Consider the following 17926-nt stretch of genomic DNA (forward strand, 5'->3'; position numbering starts at 1 on the left):
TTTTGTTTCGCTGTTATTTACAGTGACAGTATGCTGTGTGCACTTGGCTTCCACTTTTCGTTTGACCTGGTTTTAGTTCTTATTGCCATTAAACGTGGTACATTTGATGATCTTTAATGAGGCCAGTCTTTCTGGACTAAATGATTTACAAATCAGTGCTAGATTCCACCCAAAGTTTCATCTGCTCTAGAAATACTCCTTTAAGCTACGTTCACACATACAGAGAATTTATCACTCCAAGTCGGTGTACTATGAAGTTGCCAGTAGGCGTTCCTACTACTGGTTTCCATAGTAACATTCATCAGCGGGAGGCAAAACTATTATTCCCCTTTTGACAACAAACCAGTTTTCTTGACTCTAAAATGAAAGATTCTGGAGTAAGGTTTAAGCAGTACTACTATATACTCGATTTGTCTCACCTATCAATGCACAATCACATTGTGTTTAACATGCATTGTATAGCTGTGGGTTTCATTCTGACTTATCATGATAGTTGTTTTATCTCGCTGTTAGGTTTTATTGCATTGTTCTCCCATTCTATCAAGTGATCTCCAAATTAGAGAAAAATATAAAGAATTGTTTCACCAATGCTGTTAGGAGACTCTGGGTCAATTTTAATTTATATTATGAAAATCAAAATTTTCAACAATACAATACCGGTGTCTACATGCAGAAATCCTAAAGCGTTTTTTTCCCCTTCACAGTCCATTCATCACTGCAACATATTTAACGTACAAAGTTTTTGGGATACAATTTGAACAGCTTCCCCTCCTGTGTCTTTTCTAAGCCGTATTTTTCCAGATTTTGTGCATCAAACGTGCCGGCTTCAATGTCTCTGTGGATGTGCGGAGCCACGGCCTGGTTGAAGAGGCTCTCGGCAGTGACGGGCTGCTCCGAACCCCGCGGGCTCCTGTACGACACGTACGCCTTCAGCCTGAAGCCTTCCAGATTGGGTACGATGAACTCGGGGATCATTTCCCGGACAGGGACGAACTTCCTACTGGAGGTGAGCACTCCGGCCGGCCTGGCTCCTCGGCTTTTGTAGAAGGTCCTTGGGCCGCGTTTGCTGGTGAACTCGGCTGTGCGGTCTGCTCCACGGACCAGTCCTCGAGTCAGGGCCGAAAGCAGCCCCATTTGCTTTATTCACCTCCCTAACCAGATCACCTAGGATTCAGGACAAAACAATCTACTCACTAATGCATTAACACTAACTCTGTTGCAAATCATGAAAAAACAAAACCTGCTACAAAGTTATAAAAGTTATAGCTAAAGTTCCCAAGAATATGCTTAAGCAAAGTTAAATAAATTTTAAATCAAATTTAGAAATTAGATTAAATTATAAACTAGTTAAACTCCACCCACTTGGAGAATGACCTCGTGTATACACACACACACACACACACATATATATATTATATATATTATATATATATATATATATATATATATATATATATATATATATATATTCATACATACACACATACACATTTCAAGGTATTTAAAAATAATAGCCAGATGTCTGTTATTCATTAAACAATAAAGAAATTATTTTTTTTAAAAAAACTCTTCTGTAAAAGTCTATTTCTTGAGACTGTCTTCACTAGATTATTTTTTTAAATTAAAAATGAAAATTAAGGTATAATTAATTAGAAAAGGCCTCATTTGCATACATTGATGCAAATAATTGAATGCATTTTTTTTGTTAAAAAAGTTCCAATAATTTATCAATTTTATGTGTATAAAATATAATATATATTTCCTGATTTTTTTTTAAATTACTCACATGTACAGTCTTTCCTTAAAATAACTTATAATTAATAATAATAGTATCAGAAAAAACCTAGCTCGCGAGACCTGCTAACATTTAGCAAATGACCATGTTGTGAGTTTGCGTTAGCATTTTAACCGGTCAATACGACTATACTATACAACACTGACAATATCAAACCTTCCAAACGCCATAAGCTAATATGTAAATGTTACATAAATAAAAAGCACAATAAAGCATAAAACCACAGTATAAAATGTCTCATTTTCTTTTACTTTTATTTCGCCCACACTCACCTTCAAAACGCGTATATCCTAACAGACGCTCTGCAGCTTGTGCGGTTCCGGAATGGGCGTTTCAAAGAACTCGTTCCTGATTGGTCAAAACATTTTCTTACAGCCCAATCGAATCATCGGACACTTAAAGCTCTTTTTTCCACCCATATTCCAACAGATCCCACCTCCTGCGCCACGATTGGTTATTACGTTATTCTCACACACTGTTAGCCATTTAAAACCTGTGCGTATAAAGTAATAACCAATCGCAGAACAGGAGGCGGGACTTGACGAGAAACGGTTAGGGGACCAAAAAAAATCTTACGGCGTGCATTGATTCAAGCAGGCAAGTGTATAGTGTTGACAAAGGGAGGGTGGGGGGAAGAAACTGAAGCAAAATTCAGTAAGTAATCTTTCTAAAATCTTCCACTAATTTTAGAACTGTTCTATGAAAAGGATCTGTAACTCAAATGCTAGTGATTTCTACAATATTACAGCTTTTGTTGTTGTTATTGTTTGTTGTTTGTATTTATAGAGTGTCTTGGTTGCGCGTGCGGGCATGTTTACGTGTACACAGTGATCCCATGGACGAGATGAAGTTGAATTTGTACTCTCTGTCATATTAATAAACAGATCACAAGTTCACCAGGTGTACTCTAGACATCTCAGCTGGACTGTAGTTTGTTCTCATAAAGTCGAGATTGACTTTATATTGACTTTGACTTTACTTTGACCCCTGAAACACACACTTCAGTGGTGAGGGTCCACTTACACTGATCTCTGACAGGCCAGCGCATGGAGGAGTGAATCAATCCTCTTCCACTGATTTATTTTGTGTTTGAGCTCTTTGTAGATCTTCTATTATAGGAAGCGGTATAAAAATGTGTAGGATGTCTTTGTACTGTTTAGAGTCTACCTTGTTTTTAGTTGAAGTTTTGCACAACATGTATCCTTTTTACATTGCGTTCCTTCACCAAACCTTTCATGAGAACATCAGTGTACCAATCAGATGTCGGCCTAAAAGACTCGATCGATGTTGGTTCAGATTTGATGCATTTTTCCAATTTAACAGTCACAGAATTAAACGTGCTCATTTACATGACGCAAATTATCCTAAAACATGGCATCATTTCATATCTTGAGTTTTACATGACATGGCAAAAGGGACGGGTGATCTAGACTTTAAAACCGTATCATGATATTTCATGGTATTTCTATTTTTTTTTTTATTGCGATGACGGTATGAAAACAGTAACATTATAGTAACACTATCTTTTTATCCACAAGTCACATCAGTATACAGTCTTGAGAGTCAACGCAAACATTCATCCAAGAAAGTTTCAACTTAATCCTGACCATCATCAAATACTAAACTAGATCAATTTAATAGGCTAAAAAAAATAGAATATTAATTTTATTCACAAATTAAAAATTCCAGTGAAAATGCATCAAAAACACCAATACTCACAGGATTCATAATCTAACCTCAGGCAAAACAAATGGAAATGTTGTATCCGAATCACTTCTATATCACGGAGGAAGCTCCTTTTTTGAGCATTAATTCTTCTTCCTTGTCTTGGGTAGGAACTCCGCCTTCTGCCATGCTTGTTCTCGTTCTACGTAGGAGATGTCCACGTTGCGGCGTGTAAACACGTCATCAACTATATCGGCAATATCGCGGGATGACAAATTTTTATCATGTGAAGGAATCGTACCGGTATATATTTACTTAAAAAAAACAAACAAACAAAAAAAAAAACAGCTGCCACTGTTGGGCCTTTGAGCAAGGCCCTTAACCCTCTCTGCTCCAGGGGCGCTGTATCATGGCTGACCCTGCGCTCTGACCCCAGCTTCCTGACATGCTGGGGTATGCAAAGAAAACAATTTCACTGTGCTGTTATGTATATGTGATCAATAAAGACTCATTATCATTATCATCTCATGAATGATATGATACGGCACGGCCCTACCTGGCAACTTGGTAGGTCTCAGAAAGTTGTGGGGATGTCGGTACTCACCTCTTTTAAACCTGGCCGCATTTTGTAGCATTAGCACCTCACAGCTTTAGGGTCCCTGGTTCGATCCTGAGCTCAAGTTAGTGTCTATGTGGAGTTTCGCATGTTCTCCACTTCCCAAAAGCATGCCAGTCGGTGGATTGAAGACTCTAAATTGCCCCTAGGTGAGACCACATGACACTTTTTAATAGAATTTGACCGATTAACCACTTTTGCTGATTAATCGGCACAGATAACTGATTGCTGGCAAAAATCCACAGAAGTGTCCGCTGTCATTATACAGTACGAGAGCTGACTAATTTTGTTGTGCTATTTGAAGTGTTTTTTGATTTGTTTTGGATGTCTCTGTTTTTATCTGTTATTTGGTGTGTTACTTTTTTGGTTCAGTTTGGATGTATATCTTTTATTTGAATATCAATGAGTAATCTTTTATTTAAATATTTCACGGATTATTATGAATTAAATATTAATATACTTTAATATTTACGAATAGCTAATATACATTCATATTTATATGTTTATTTCATAAAAAATTTTTTTAAAAAAAGTGCAGTACATTTTCATGAAATGAATTCAGTCTTCTTTTCCGTGACAGTAATGGACGGGAAACAAGAAGAAGACAGTTGCAGTATTTATCCAGTAAGTCTTTTTAATTTCTCTGCAGAACTTTGTAAAGTAAACAAATACTCTGTTATTTTGTTTTGAACCTAGTCTGTATTCTCTGTATCTCTCTAAAGGAAGAATTTGTGGTTATGTTACCAAACGTACAGCCCGTGTTTTATCAGTGTTTGTGTCTACAGCGTTCCTACGGAGAGATCTTATCATTCTTTTTCTAACCTGACGTTATGAAGTTATCTATTCATGCAGTTATATTGACTTCCTCTACACTACACTACATAATAGAATAAAAAGTATGATGTGGTAGTCTAATAAATTAAAAATGATCATCATTGGAGAACTGCTGTGGTTTAAGAGGAATAAAATACTCCAGGATGTACCTTTATAGGAAAATAAACAACTTTTGGGTGGTAAGAGTAATTCCGCTTCACATCAGGCTGCATCACACCACCCCATCACTAATTATTTTCCTATCCCAGCATGCCTCCTATTTTTATTCCTTGCTTAATAACAAGCCCTAGACTTCTTAATCTTCTTTCCTCAGTACACAATACCATGCTGGTGTATACTTTTAGGAGAGTGTGAGTGTGTGTTTTTCCTTAATGGCTTTGATAACACAGGGTTCTGTTCATTAGGTGGTTCTGCCCACCACGGAACAGATTAAGGCTCGGCTGCTGGACTTTTTGGAGGACCAGATGCACACCAGTATGGTAAGACTTCACATTCGTTTAAATCAGTGTCACTTGTTTAAAATTTACAGCGTGTGATGTCCTGTTGTATGTTTTTGATCTTTCAGTGGACTGGTGTGCTGATTGGACTGGCAGCTGCTTTCTCACTCAGTGTTATCATATTTTTGCTGTACAGAAGCTACAAAGCAAGTATGTTTGCCATGTATGTTTAATGCCAATGAAATGTTCATTACTCAGTAATGAGTCTATATATATTAAGGTGACGAGAGATATGTCATATGTCGTATCTCGATAATTTTTCAGTATTTATGAAGGCCCTTCAAGATTATAACACTAGTCTGATCACCTTCCCTTGATGAGCTTCCCTATTATGAGACATTTACAACGGCCTGCTTGTACAAATAAATGTTTTGTCTGCTGTGGATACTTGACTCACTGTTTTACAGAGCAGCAAACTGAAGCCCCCAGGTATCGCTTCAGGAAAAGGGATAAAGTGTTGTTTTACGGACGAAAAATCATGAGAAAGGTACACCTTCTTGTGGATATTGCGACAAAGAAAGGCTTATGGGCGATTATGGGAAAAATATTATATCACATATAATACGTCATGAAAACGTCTTCATTAAATTTGACCATATTTTTAATTTTACTATAAGATCACAGATTTTTGATTCAACATTTACACAAATAAAGCAAAAAGGAGGTAAAATGAAACCAGATCGGTTCATTAACAGATTTTAATGTCCCATCAGTAACTTATTACAGTGAATAACAATGATTAATGAAAGTGCCAACCACTGACAATATTCCGATACTCAGGAAAGTGCATCAGAACTGTGATTTAATAAGATGAAAGATATAACGGCTGATTCATATAAATGCTAGAATAGACTAGTGGAAATAAGAGTGCTGGTATAGGAAAATAACAGCTAGGTGGTGTGATACAGCCTGACGCAGGGTGGAGATACTATTTCTAAAGCTATTTCTGTAAACAAAGAACGAATCCAAATCATGATGTTACTTTATATTACAATATTGACTGTCCTAGGAAAACCCTTCACATGGAGAGATTTTGAGAGATTTTTTTTTAAACTATAGTCCTGAATAGTGAAAACTGAAATATATTTTCCTTTTGAAAATATCTTGGTTTTTTCCCACCTGCAGTGATAGTTGATGTTTTTTTCCCCCATACCACCATACATATAATTTCATCATATCTCCCCAGCCCTAGTTAAGGATGAACACTGTATGTGTGTGTGTGTGTGTGTGTTAAACGCTCATAGTTTGACATTGTGTCTTTGCTTTAGGTGCAGACGTTATCCTCTCCAGCCAATTCAGGTCCAGTGTCTCAAAAACGAACCAGAAAGAGACCCAAAGTTCTTTCAATTGCACGCAAGTACATAAACCCTTCCAGCTGTAGTCCAGTTATTAATAACCATTACCATTAGATATTTGAGACAAATGTCCTGTGTCACGCTTGCTTTCTTTGTTTCATCCAATAAGAATATTGCGTATTCGGCGGGAGCCGCCCACTCTTGAGCCCAAAGAGCCGCCTCCGTCAGTTCTGGAGGCAGATTTGACCGAGTATGACGTTCAAAATTCTCACCTGCCTTCTGAAGTCCTGTACATGTTGAAGAACGTCAGGTGGGTTCCATTAGAGACTTTCAAAGAAGTAACGGTTCAGTAGTTTTTCTAAATGTAATGTTTTTTTTTTTTTATTCACAGGTCAGTTTTTTGAGCAAATTTCAAGTGACTAGCGCGGAAACGTAACCTTGACTGCCTTTCCTGACCATAGTGAAGCTTGTCATGTGTTCTCCTGTGCTGTGCTCAGGGTTCTGGGTCACTTTGAGAAGCCCCTGTTCCTGGAGCTGTGCCGTCACATGGTGTTCGTGGAGCTGCAGCAGGGAGAGGGACTTTTCCGGCCTGGAGACACAGACGACAGCATCTTTGTGGTGCAGAACGGCCGACTGGATCTCTGCGTTAATCAGAATGTAGGTACCGGGCCATCAGAAATAACTTCAGTGCATGTAGGGGTAGAAAGTTTGGCAACAGTATAGTGCACAGTATTCTATGTATGTGTGTATCTCTCAAAGGGTTTGCATCGAAATATGAAAAACTACTAGTTCAAAGAACTAAAACTGTTTCCCATGAAAAAGCAGCAAGGTCAAACAACTGATAAAAGACAAAACATGTATGTACTAGCAATCTAAACATTTATACACCTGGAGGTTGTTGTTTGATTGCAAGTTAATCAGTGTTACTGCCGTAGACACAATAAAAAGTGGCAGTTAAGCTAGACAAATATAAAATAAGTCTTACACAAAAAAACCTGTACGCTTATAATGGGTCATAAATGAGCTATTGAGCACTGGATCTCTATGATTAGTATAACTCTCTTGTAACTTGAGACAAGGTCTAGAAGTGCTTACAAATCTCCTTAGATAAGCATATAGTGACATATAATCAGTAGCATATTGTCCTAAGAAGTCTGTTGCTAAGAACAAGTAAATATTTTGTTCTTTCCTCTCAGGACGGCACAGAGCTGGTGGTAAAGCATGTTTTGCCTGGAGACAGTGTTCACAGTCTGCTTAGTATCCTGGATGTCATCACTGTAAGATTCATCAGAGCTGCCTCATATTATCTGACTTATTGAACTACTACTGTGATGTTTGACGTCATGTGTTTGTCCTGAATAGGGATATCCAGCCCCCTATAAGACAGTATCAGCCCGCGCTGCAGCTCCATCCACCGTGCTCCGTCTCCCCGCTGCAGCCTTTCAGTCCGTGTTTGAGAAATATCCTGAAACTCTGGTCCGAGTCGTTCAGGTACTGATTATTCCGCACAGCAAATCGAATGCAGTTCAGTCGTTCAGTGAAAGATGGTGGTGTGGTGGTATAGTGGGTAGTGTTGCCATGATACAGCTCCAGGCTCCTTGGTTCGATGCTGAGCTGGGGTTACCATGTGAGGTTTCACAGTGTCATGTTCTCCCCTGTCTATGAGGGTTTCCTCTGGATTCTCCCACTCCCAAAAACATGCCAGTAGGTGCATTGGCTACCCTAAATTACTTCTAGGTGTGTGTGTGTGTGTGTGTGCATGATGCCCTGAGATGGACTGGCATCCCATCCAGAGTGTGTCGTTTCCCAGGATAGGCTCTGGATTACTGAAGATGTTCTGAAGGTCTGAATATATTTTAAAGGCATGTCAACCAATCACTAAGCCTAGTGATATAGTATACAATAAGATCAAGGATGGACCAGCAACTGAGCCCTGGGGAACTCCCATCGTGAAACTGTAGCTTGTGTAAAAGGTTAATTGACTTAAATTTGGAAAACAAGTAGCCACATTATCTAACGAGCAATAACACACACGACCGGTCAAAACTTTGGGGACACTCGACTGAAATGTTTGTCATGATCTTAAAAACCTTTTGATCTGAAGGTGTGTGATTAAATGTTTGAAATCAGTGTTAGACAAAAATATAATCGTGCCAACATTTTCATTTCTTTCATTAGAAAACTAACATTTTATTTACAATAAAATCTTATTTTTAAATGGATGACTCTGAGAGAAATATTCTGAAAAGCAGCCGATAAGAGTCCAGCGTCGGTGTGAACTCCTTTAATACTGTTTAAAAAGCATCTCAGGGAAATTCCTCAAGAAACCGGATGAGAAAATGCCAAGAATACATTTCTGGAAATTTCTAGGCAAAAAGGGGGTCTACTTTGAAAATGCTAAAATACTCAATCATTTTTTATTTATTTTGGATTTTTTATCACAACATAATTCCCATACTTCCATTTGTGTTACTCCAGAGTTTTGATGACTTTATTATTATTCTAAAATGTGAGGAAAATAAATAAAAATAAAGAATGAGTGTGTCTAAACTTTTCCAAGCACTGTTACGAAACGAAGACATTTGGGTAAAAATGTCATCATTCTAAGTACAGTTTGAAAGGATAATGCTCAGATGAGTAAACAGGGAAATTTCCATTTGGAAATCCATTAATTAAATTATTTTAAAAACCATTTACAAAACAGCTTTTGTATGTTGGATGTTGATTTTTACTGTGTGTGTCTTGTACAGATCATGATGGTCCGTCTGCAGAGAGTGACCTTCCTCGCCCTGCACAACTATCTGGGGCTGACCACCGAGCTGTTTAACCCGGTCAATATTCCACCCGACATGCACGTGAAAACATGCTGACTGAAAAGCGTTACATATCGAAATAACAATATCAAGATCAAGTTCACATATTCGAAAGGAATGACTTTTAGATAACACTGAAGCGTTCGTGCAAACAGATCATTTTGTTAGGGAAACTGCTCTTGAAAATCATTGATCAATTATTGTAATTGATAAATAAACGTAATTAGCACCGTTAGTCGTTTTTGACCCGACACTTCTCTGATTTTCACCTGGTATGCTTGTTGTTCAAAGATCAGCACCTTGATGTTTAATATCTAACATCCAGATGTGTGTGCTGTGTGTCTCAGGAGAGTCAGGCCATTCCTCTGGAGAACGTGGCCAAGATACTGGGTGACGGAAGCCCAGGCCGAAGCCATCGCAGACTCTCATACACCGGAGAGGAAGCTATAGCTGAGAAACTTGCTCACGGAAGCACAGAGAAGAAAACCGAAGCAGGTCTGTCTGCTCCTCTTAGTTTTGTGGAATGGTATGAAAAAGTCATGATATGTTCATCATGCCACCAAACATTACACTTTTCTTTAGCAGATTAAAGATTTTGTTGATAAAGATGTTGTTACTTCAGTGGTGCCCTGTGATGGGCTAGTGTTCAGTCCAGGGTGTATTCCCACCTCACGCCTAGTGTTCCTGGGATTGGCTCGGGATCTACCGCTGACCAGGATAAAGGCCGTGATAAGCCCCACTGGCACCGTTAATGCTGCGTAAATGATGTGTAATTTTGATTCTGGTCATTTCAGGTGAGCTGAAGCCCAGACCGATGCAGAGTCCCTCAGCGGTCTTCAGGAAATCCCGTTCCATGTCCACGCCGTTAGAAAGCTCACTTTCAGGTAGTTTGATTACAGGCCGTTCTCATCATCTAAGCACACCTATACAGCTCTGATGGAGTACTCGATTCATTGACTTGGAGTTGAGGTTAAAAAGTTCCAAATTTACCTTGGATTTGGACATAGGTACTGAATTTGACATGTAACAAGGCGATCGAAATGGTTTGTCGACATGAATTTATTTCAGCAGACAGAGAAATGCTATCCTGGGTGAAATGACAGGGACACCTGTACACCTGCTCATATATGCAGGTATCCACTCAGCCAATCATGTGTCAGCAGCACAATGCATAAAATCATGCAGATACAGGTCAAGAGCTTCAGTTCATGTTCTCATCAAACATCAGAATGAAGAAAAAGTGTGGTCTCTGGGACTTTAATCATGGCATTGTTGGTGCCAGGTGGACTGGTGCGAGTATTTCAGAAACCGCTGATCTCCTGGGATGTTCATACACAACTCTAGAGTTTACACAGAATGGTGCGAAAAACAAAAAAATTCGAGTGAGCGACAGTTCTGTGGGTGGAAACGCCTTGTTGATAATAAAGTTCAGAGGAGAATGGCCAGACTGGTCATAAATGAGCAGTTGTACAGGTGTTCCAATTAAAATGTTCAAGTTGTTGGATAGCTACATGCTGTAGTGAACTGGACATAAGCCTAATCAGCTCAGACTAATAAAAACCTGATAACTGATAACGTCTTTCCCAGTGTGAATTTAGAATTCTTTAAAACGTCATGTTTCCTTCCTACAGCAGGAGGCAGTGATCTCAACACTGCCTTTGAGGAAGGGAATCTTCAGAAAACTGAACTTCCTGTCATGCATAAGGTACTTTCATGTATAATTTACAACCTGACAACTTTTACACAATTTATAAATGTGTTTTTTCTTGAATGATTTTCTTTTTCTTCTTCTTCTGAACTCTCAAGTCAATTCTGAAGAAGACCGTGACCATGCAGCCTGCTCCATCTGCCGTGTACCACTACTCTGACACTGGGGGGCACTCCGGCAACGTCCACCACAACAAAGTCAATGCCATCTTTCAGGCTGCCAAGAAGGACCTGCTCAAGATCATTCAGCTCCAGGCAAAGCTTTGTTCTGCATGGAATAATTAAACGAATACAATCCTGTGAGTATGGAGTCACGCCTCAGGCTTTATAATAATATTGATTCGTCTTTGTCCTCCAGGACCCAAGTCTTCTGGAAGGCAGAGTTACTCTGAGACAAGTGAAGGCTGGAAGTGTGGTAGCAACCCAAGGAGACCAGGTCTGTAGAGATATTCAACCCAGGTGTTCAGCTGGTGTCAAACATTATGCGAGCACATCATCTTTTTGGTCTTTTCTGTAAAACGTCTGTCTTGAGTTATGTATATTATGCTTGATGTGACGGTTCTTTTTAAAATGGCATTGGTTTTGCTAAACAGTTCACATCTGGATGATCTCAGCAATGATCAGATCTCCCTGTGTATTCTGTGAACATTTATCGCATGTCATTTACCCATAAATAGTTCCCATGTAGGGAGGACCGGTGCTTTGTGGTTCGCACGTGGGCCTCACACCTCCAGGGTTGAGGTTTGAATCCCGCCTCTGTCCTGTGTGTGAGGAATTTGCATGTTCTCCTTGCGCTTCGAGGGTTTCCTCCGGGTACACCGGTTTCCTCCCCCAGTCCTAAGACATGCTCTGTAGGCTGATTTGCATTTCCAAATTGTCCGTAGTGTGTGAATGGGTGTGGGAATGGGTGTGCGATTGTGTTGGCACCCCATCCAGGGTATCCCCCGCCTTGTACCCTGAGTTCCCTGGAAACCCCTCCCCCCCAGACATTTGCTCCCCCCCCCAAATATTTCATACTCTGTGACGTTTCCTTTCTAATATTTCAGGACGTGAGCATGCAGTTTGTGATCTCTGGCATGCTGCATGTATACCAGCGGATGATCGACAGAGACGAGGACTCGTGTCTGTTTGTGACTCACCCGGGTGAGCTGGTGGGTCACCTGGCCGTGCTGACTGGGGAGCCGCTCATCTTCAGTGTGCGTGCTCACCGTGACTGCAGCTTCCTATCCATCTCCAAAACACACTTTTATGAGTAAGTAACCACACACACCCACACACACACACACAATGTTTTTGCACACAACTCTGCACTCCACTCTATGATAATGCCTTTTCTTTGGCAAGATTAGACAAGATTTTTACAGTTCTGTCTCCTACCCATTACTCAGTGTCTCTTTGACATGATATCACTCTGCTGCGTGTGTTTATGGCATAATCTTGAAGGTATTGAAAGATTTCTCCATGGCAACAATGCGCATCTAAACCAGTAATTAGATCTCCCTAAACAAAATCTAGCCCGTCAGGTAGATTTTACTGACATCCCATACATTTCTCATGAATGTTTCGTTATGTATAATGGGCCGTATTCAGAGATTCTCTGGGCTCTCCATTTAGATTATGCAAATCAGATGTTGCCAGATGTTTCTTGAGTAGAAGCGTCCACAGCATGATCTAGACCTCTGACTTTAAACACACACACTTGCCTTTAAGCCTGAAAAAAAAAAAAAATCAGGGATGCAGACTGAAGAAGCGTTTTTTTTTCTTTGCTGTCAAATGCAATACAATGTACTGTAAAAGTAAGACATCATTTAGAAATGAAAATAAAACCTAATGCAACGATGTATGAGACGATGGCAAGCATTGAAATAAATATCTAATAATTATCACATTAATCACTGCAAAATTGGTTTTAATTTAACAATACGGCTTATTCAGCAGCTTATAAAATAGCACTTGATGCAGCAGAACTTTTGCATTTTATTATTTGATATCGTTCACTGACAGTTAATTGTACTTGGCTAATTTGTCTGCTATTTTGAATTGTCAGATCAACTAAAATGTCAGGCAGCGGAGATGGAGACAGTTGCGGGTTAAGAGCCTTTCATTTGAAACAGGCGGACAAATCCGAAACGTGAAGCAGAATCAAAGTCAGAATACAGGAAGAAGTCAGGTGATGTGCAAACAGTTGATGCGTTAAACCAAAAAATGTAATCAGGTCCATGAACGCTAGAGCAGGAAAAACAAACGCTTGATATTGCAGGTACGGGACACTGAGCATATACATATCGTAATGTACAAATAAATACGAGGGCTTAAATACAAAGACTGATCAAGGGGCGAACTAAAAGCAGGTGAAAGTAATCATGACACACTAGGGAGACAACCAAGGACGAGACATGGGCGGAGATAAGACATGAACCGAAACAAAATGCACATGGCAATGTAAACAAACACTTGACCACACGGAAGTAGGAGCCGGCGAGCTGCGAAGTGGAAAAAATACCTGTTTTTTTTTGTTGTTCATTTGATGCAGTCTACTGTAAAGACAATCTTCCCGTGGTTTGAAGGATAATCTGACCAAGAACTTATCTGTACAATTGTTTTATGGATAAAATGTAATGGCTCACTTGAATTTATCATATTTATCCATTATAAAATATGAATAAATGAATCGTGTCATTGTTTTGTATTTAATACTGACCTAAAATGGCATCCCATAGATTCTGAGTGTATTTACATCCTAAAAGATAAGTATCGGCATGACGTATTGTGGTCACATCGCACTGTCAGATATTGGTGAGCCGACATCGGGCGAGAGAAATAGTTCCAGGGTCAGAATCACACGTAACTGAGACACGTAAACTCCACCACGCCCACGTGTTGTTCTGTTGTTATCAGGGGTTTTTTATTTTATGTTGGAGTTCATGTTTATAAAAAAGTACTTGAGGTGTTTACCAGCTGTGTCTCCTCTCTACCAATGCTGCATTCCTGGAGTCTGCTATTGATTCACTCATAAATGATACACCCCCTAGGTCTCTTCCTGGGAGATATTAACGTGCAGTGACGTGCTCATGTGAGTAATAGTCCTGGAGATATTGGTCTCCACTGTTCTGGCAAAGGTCACGTGTGATTAATATCAAGAAAATGTCAGCCATTGATTTTTCTTGGAGGTCTCATGGCTGCGTCTGACAAACTGTTTTGCATGGATAGCAGTGTGGGTGAACGTTTTTTCAGAGAGTTTTAAACTGAGTAAATCCTGCGTTGGGCCATTGAGCCGTCAGAGTGAAATCAGACATTTATTATATCTCGTGTAAGACAGCAAGGTTTCTTCATGCGTGGTTTTGCGGAGAGAGAATCACTGTGTGAGGTGCCTGGAATCGCATTTTCCAGATTCAGTATCGCAGTGCAATGTTTATTGCTTGTTTTACGTTTGCACATCACATTCCGTCATGTCTGATAGGTTACGTGTGTGTGAACGAATGTGTATGTAGTCCAGGCTATTGTTTGTTTATTTATTGTTTTTTTTTTTATGCTGCCCAGCTGTCATCAACAGCATTATTTTTTTCTTCTGTCCAACAACCAGAGATCCATCCATGCATCCATTTTCCGTACCGCTTACACAGGGTCACAGGGTCACGTGGGAGCATGAAGCCTATCCCAGGGAACTCGGGGCAGAAGGTGGGGGACACACTGGACGGGGTGCCAACCCATCGCAGGGCACAATCACACACATTCACACACTACGGACAATTTGGAAATGCCAGTCAGCCTACAACGCATGTCTTTGGACTGGGGGAGGAAACTGCAGCGCCTGGAACAACCAGAGATAGAAAAAACTATTTCCTATTGACTTAATGCAGCTAATGCGCTGACGTCATGGTTAAACATATCAAGTGGAGATACCAGCTAAATCACGTGATATCTTTTTACGTTCAACGTGAAGAAACAGCACCACGGCCCGTAGCCGAAACATTCATCAGTGACTTGCTGACAGTTTGTCAAGGTCACAAGCACGTTAGAAACTTTTAAAATTTTTTTTTTAAGAATAGGATAAGGACTACTGCTACACAGCCATCCATTCAAAAGGAATTCATACTCATTCATTTGACCTAGTCTGTATTAATGCACTTAACTAGCTAACTAGCTAGACATCCCCTCTCTCATTATTATATTACAATAGCTAACCATTTTTAGGACATGGGACTGGGCAAGACACTTGTGTGGTGGACTAGCTAATGTATCCACTGTATGGAGTGTATGTGTGTTTTGACTATTTGATGTTACACACACATGTAGGATGATGCGTGAGGAGCCACAGGTGGTGTTGAACGTGGCTCACACTGTGGTGCGCAGACTCTCGTCCTTCGTCAGACAGATTGATTTTGCACTCGACTGGATGGCAGTGGAAGCCGGAAGGGCTGTCTATAGGTACCGTCTCTCTCTCTATCTCTCTTACACTCTCTCTCTCTCTCTCTCAAATAAATCTGACTTCATCCAAGAGTGTGAAATGACGACTGTAATTACTAAACGATCTTTCCATGCTTGATTATGCACCTTACTATTCATTAACAATGGGGTCTATATGGTCTGTATCTGTCTCTCTATCTCTCAGGCAGGGTGAAAAGTCAGACAGCACCTTCATCGTGCTGAGCGGCCGTCTGCGCTCCGTCATCATGAGGGAGGACAAGAAGAAAGAGCTGGCTGGAGAGTACGGGAGAGGCGACCTCATCGGCGTGGTAAGACTCCTCTCGCTGTTCATAGTTAAAGAGGCTAATATGATGCTACTGATCCCTATTACCGTCTCACATCGTTCCCTAGGTGGAAGCTCTGACCCACATGAACCGAGCCACCACTGTTCATGCTGTGAGAGACTCCGAGCTGGCCAAGCTGCCTGAAGGAGCTCTGATCTACATTAAAAGAAAATACCCTCAGGTTCCAGCAATCAACATTAATAACACACTAACCTTACACGGAGGCAAGTTCTAAGCTTTACGCTGTTGTGATTTTTAAACAGGTTGTGACTAGACTGATTCATCTGCTCGGTCAGAAGATCCTGGGAAACATGCAACAAGTCAGTGGACCGTTATCAGGTGTGTGAAGAGCTGCAGGGAGAAAAAGAAAAGTATACATCTATTTTTTTTTTTAAATATATTGTCAGTATATGTGTAATCTGTCAGTACTTGTATCTTTTATCAATAGCAGTAATCATAATCATTCATTTGTTATACAACTCATTGTTTTTATAGGATAATACACAATTTTAGAGGATTTATGCCTTTTTCATACTAATACTACTCCGCTACTACTACTGTTACTGTGTAACTAACTTTAAAGACGCTCAAGGAGGAGGTGGGAACCGGCTGAACATAAACATAAAGTTTACCAATCAACAGAACTCAAACTGAACAGAAAACACACAAATGTAACACAAAGCACACGTCTCTCTCTCTCTCTGTCTCTCACTCTCTCTCTCACTGGTGCTTCCAGCTGCTCCTTTATCTCTCTGTCTTCCATGGATTAGCCAAATCAGTGCCAGGTGTACATCCTCATAATCTGGCTTCTCCCTCCTCCTCGTCACATACTACTACTACTACTACTACTACTACTACTGCTCTTCCTCTTCCTCCTCCTACTACTCCTCCTACAACTGTTACTACACCTCCTACTATTATTGGTACTTCTACTCCTCCTCCTCCTCCTCCTACCACTACTACTACTGCTGCTCCTTCTCCTCTTCCTCTTCCTATTACTACTACTCCTGCTCCTCCTCCTCTTCCTCCTCCTATTACTACTACTACTCCTGTTCCTTCTCCTCTTCCTCCTCTTCCTCCTCCTCCTCCTATTACTACTACTCCTGCTCCTTTTCCTCCTCCTCCTCCTCCTCCTCCTCCTATTACTACTACGCCTGCTCATTCTGCTCTTCCTCCTCCTCCTCCTCCCCCTACTACGCCTGCTCCTTCTCTGCTTCCTCTTCCTCCTCCTCCTACTATTACTACTACTGCTGCTCCTTCTCTTCTTCTTCCTCTTCCTCCTCCTCCTCTTACTACTCCTGCTCCTTCTCCTCTTCCTCCTCTTCCTCCTCCTCCTATTACTACTACTCCTGCTCCTTCTCCTTTTCCTCCTCTTCCTCCTCCTCCTCCTCCTATTACTACTTTTCATGCTCCTTCTCCTCTTCCTCCTCCTCCTCCTACTACAGCTATGACTACTGATACTGCTGCTTCTGCTACTATTACTACTACTACAGTACTTCTACTGCTACTGCTGCTATTACTACTACTGCTGCTGATGCTGCTATGGCTGATACTTTTAATATTACTGCTATTACTACTACTACTACTGCTGATACTTTTTTTACTACTACTACTGATACTTTTACTACTACTACTACTGCTGCTGCTGCTACTACTACTACTAATATAGCATTGATAAATTTGAGTAAATATTTATAACATCTATTATTTTATTTTATTTTAACATCTGTTATTTTATTTTGCATTTCTCCCTTCATTGCTACACCCCTCCTAGCTCATGGTCGGGGTCTGCACTCTTCTGGCAGTAAGTGGGACACGGGTAATCCCGTCTCCAACCTGTGCACCGTTTCCATCCTGCCTGTTTCTGATGATGTGCCCATGACGTCCTTTGCTCTGGAGCTGCAGCACGCTCTCAGCGCTATTGGTAGCTTCACATCACAGCCTTATACAAGG

At 40.4% G+C, this 17926-nt stretch overlaps 2 protein-coding genes across 2 annotated transcripts in view; one reads left to right on the forward strand and one right to left on the reverse strand.

The window, feature by feature from the left end:
- Positions 1-593: 593 nt before the first annotated feature.
- Positions 594-2118, reverse strand: mrpl41 (mitochondrial ribosomal protein L41). The gene is made up of 2 exons (XM_053610734.1): positions 2068-2118; positions 594-1164 (listed from the first exon to the last, which is right to left on the reverse strand). Exon 2 carries the CDS (start codon positions 1132-1134, stop codon positions 727-729), a length of 408 nt encoding a protein of 135 aa, XP_053466709.1. The 5' UTR covers positions 1135-1164; positions 2068-2118; the 3' UTR covers positions 594-726.
- A 247-nt stretch (positions 2119-2365) lies between these two features.
- The window catches only part of pnpla7b (patatin-like phospholipase domain containing 7b), a 28380-nt gene continuing 12819 nt past the window's right edge, over positions 2366-17926 (forward strand). Inside the window, exons 1-22 of the mRNA XM_053610125.1 lie at positions 2366-2449; positions 4657-4700; positions 5315-5389; positions 5476-5557; positions 5815-5894; positions 6676-6764; positions 6872-7012; positions 7200-7359; positions 7899-7979; positions 8065-8193; positions 9453-9533; positions 9863-10010; positions 10310-10399; positions 11147-11220; positions 11322-11477; positions 11581-11658; positions 12269-12474; positions 15519-15650; positions 15835-15958; positions 16041-16154; positions 16237-16312; positions 17748-17897. Of these exons, the coding sequence (XP_053466100.1) occupies positions 4659-4700; positions 5315-5389; positions 5476-5557; positions 5815-5894; positions 6676-6764; positions 6872-7012; positions 7200-7359; positions 7899-7979; positions 8065-8193; positions 9453-9533; positions 9863-10010; positions 10310-10399; positions 11147-11220; positions 11322-11477; positions 11581-11658; positions 12269-12474; positions 15519-15650; positions 15835-15958; positions 16041-16154; positions 16237-16312; positions 17748-17897 (2308 nt within the window). The 5' untranslated portion in view covers positions 2366-2449; positions 4657-4658. The remainder of the gene's footprint in view (positions 2450-4656; positions 4701-5314; positions 5390-5475; positions 5558-5814; positions 5895-6675; positions 6765-6871; positions 7013-7199; positions 7360-7898; positions 7980-8064; positions 8194-9452; positions 9534-9862; positions 10011-10309; positions 10400-11146; positions 11221-11321; positions 11478-11580; positions 11659-12268; positions 12475-15518; positions 15651-15834; positions 15959-16040; positions 16155-16236; positions 16313-17747; positions 17898-17926) is intronic.

Source organism: Ictalurus furcatus, chromosome 22 (genome assembly GCF_023375685.1).
Source record: "Ictalurus furcatus strain D&B chromosome 22, Billie_1.0, whole genome shotgun sequence".
NCBI lineage: Eukaryota > Metazoa > Chordata > Actinopteri > Siluriformes > Ictaluridae > Ictalurus > Ictalurus furcatus.

What these genes read in the sequence shown, in the direction of transcription:
- mrpl41 (XM_053610734.1), bottom strand. Translation starts at nt 1,134, where the DNA reads ATGGGGCTGCTTTCGGCCCTGACTCGAGGACTGGTCCGTGGAGCAGAC.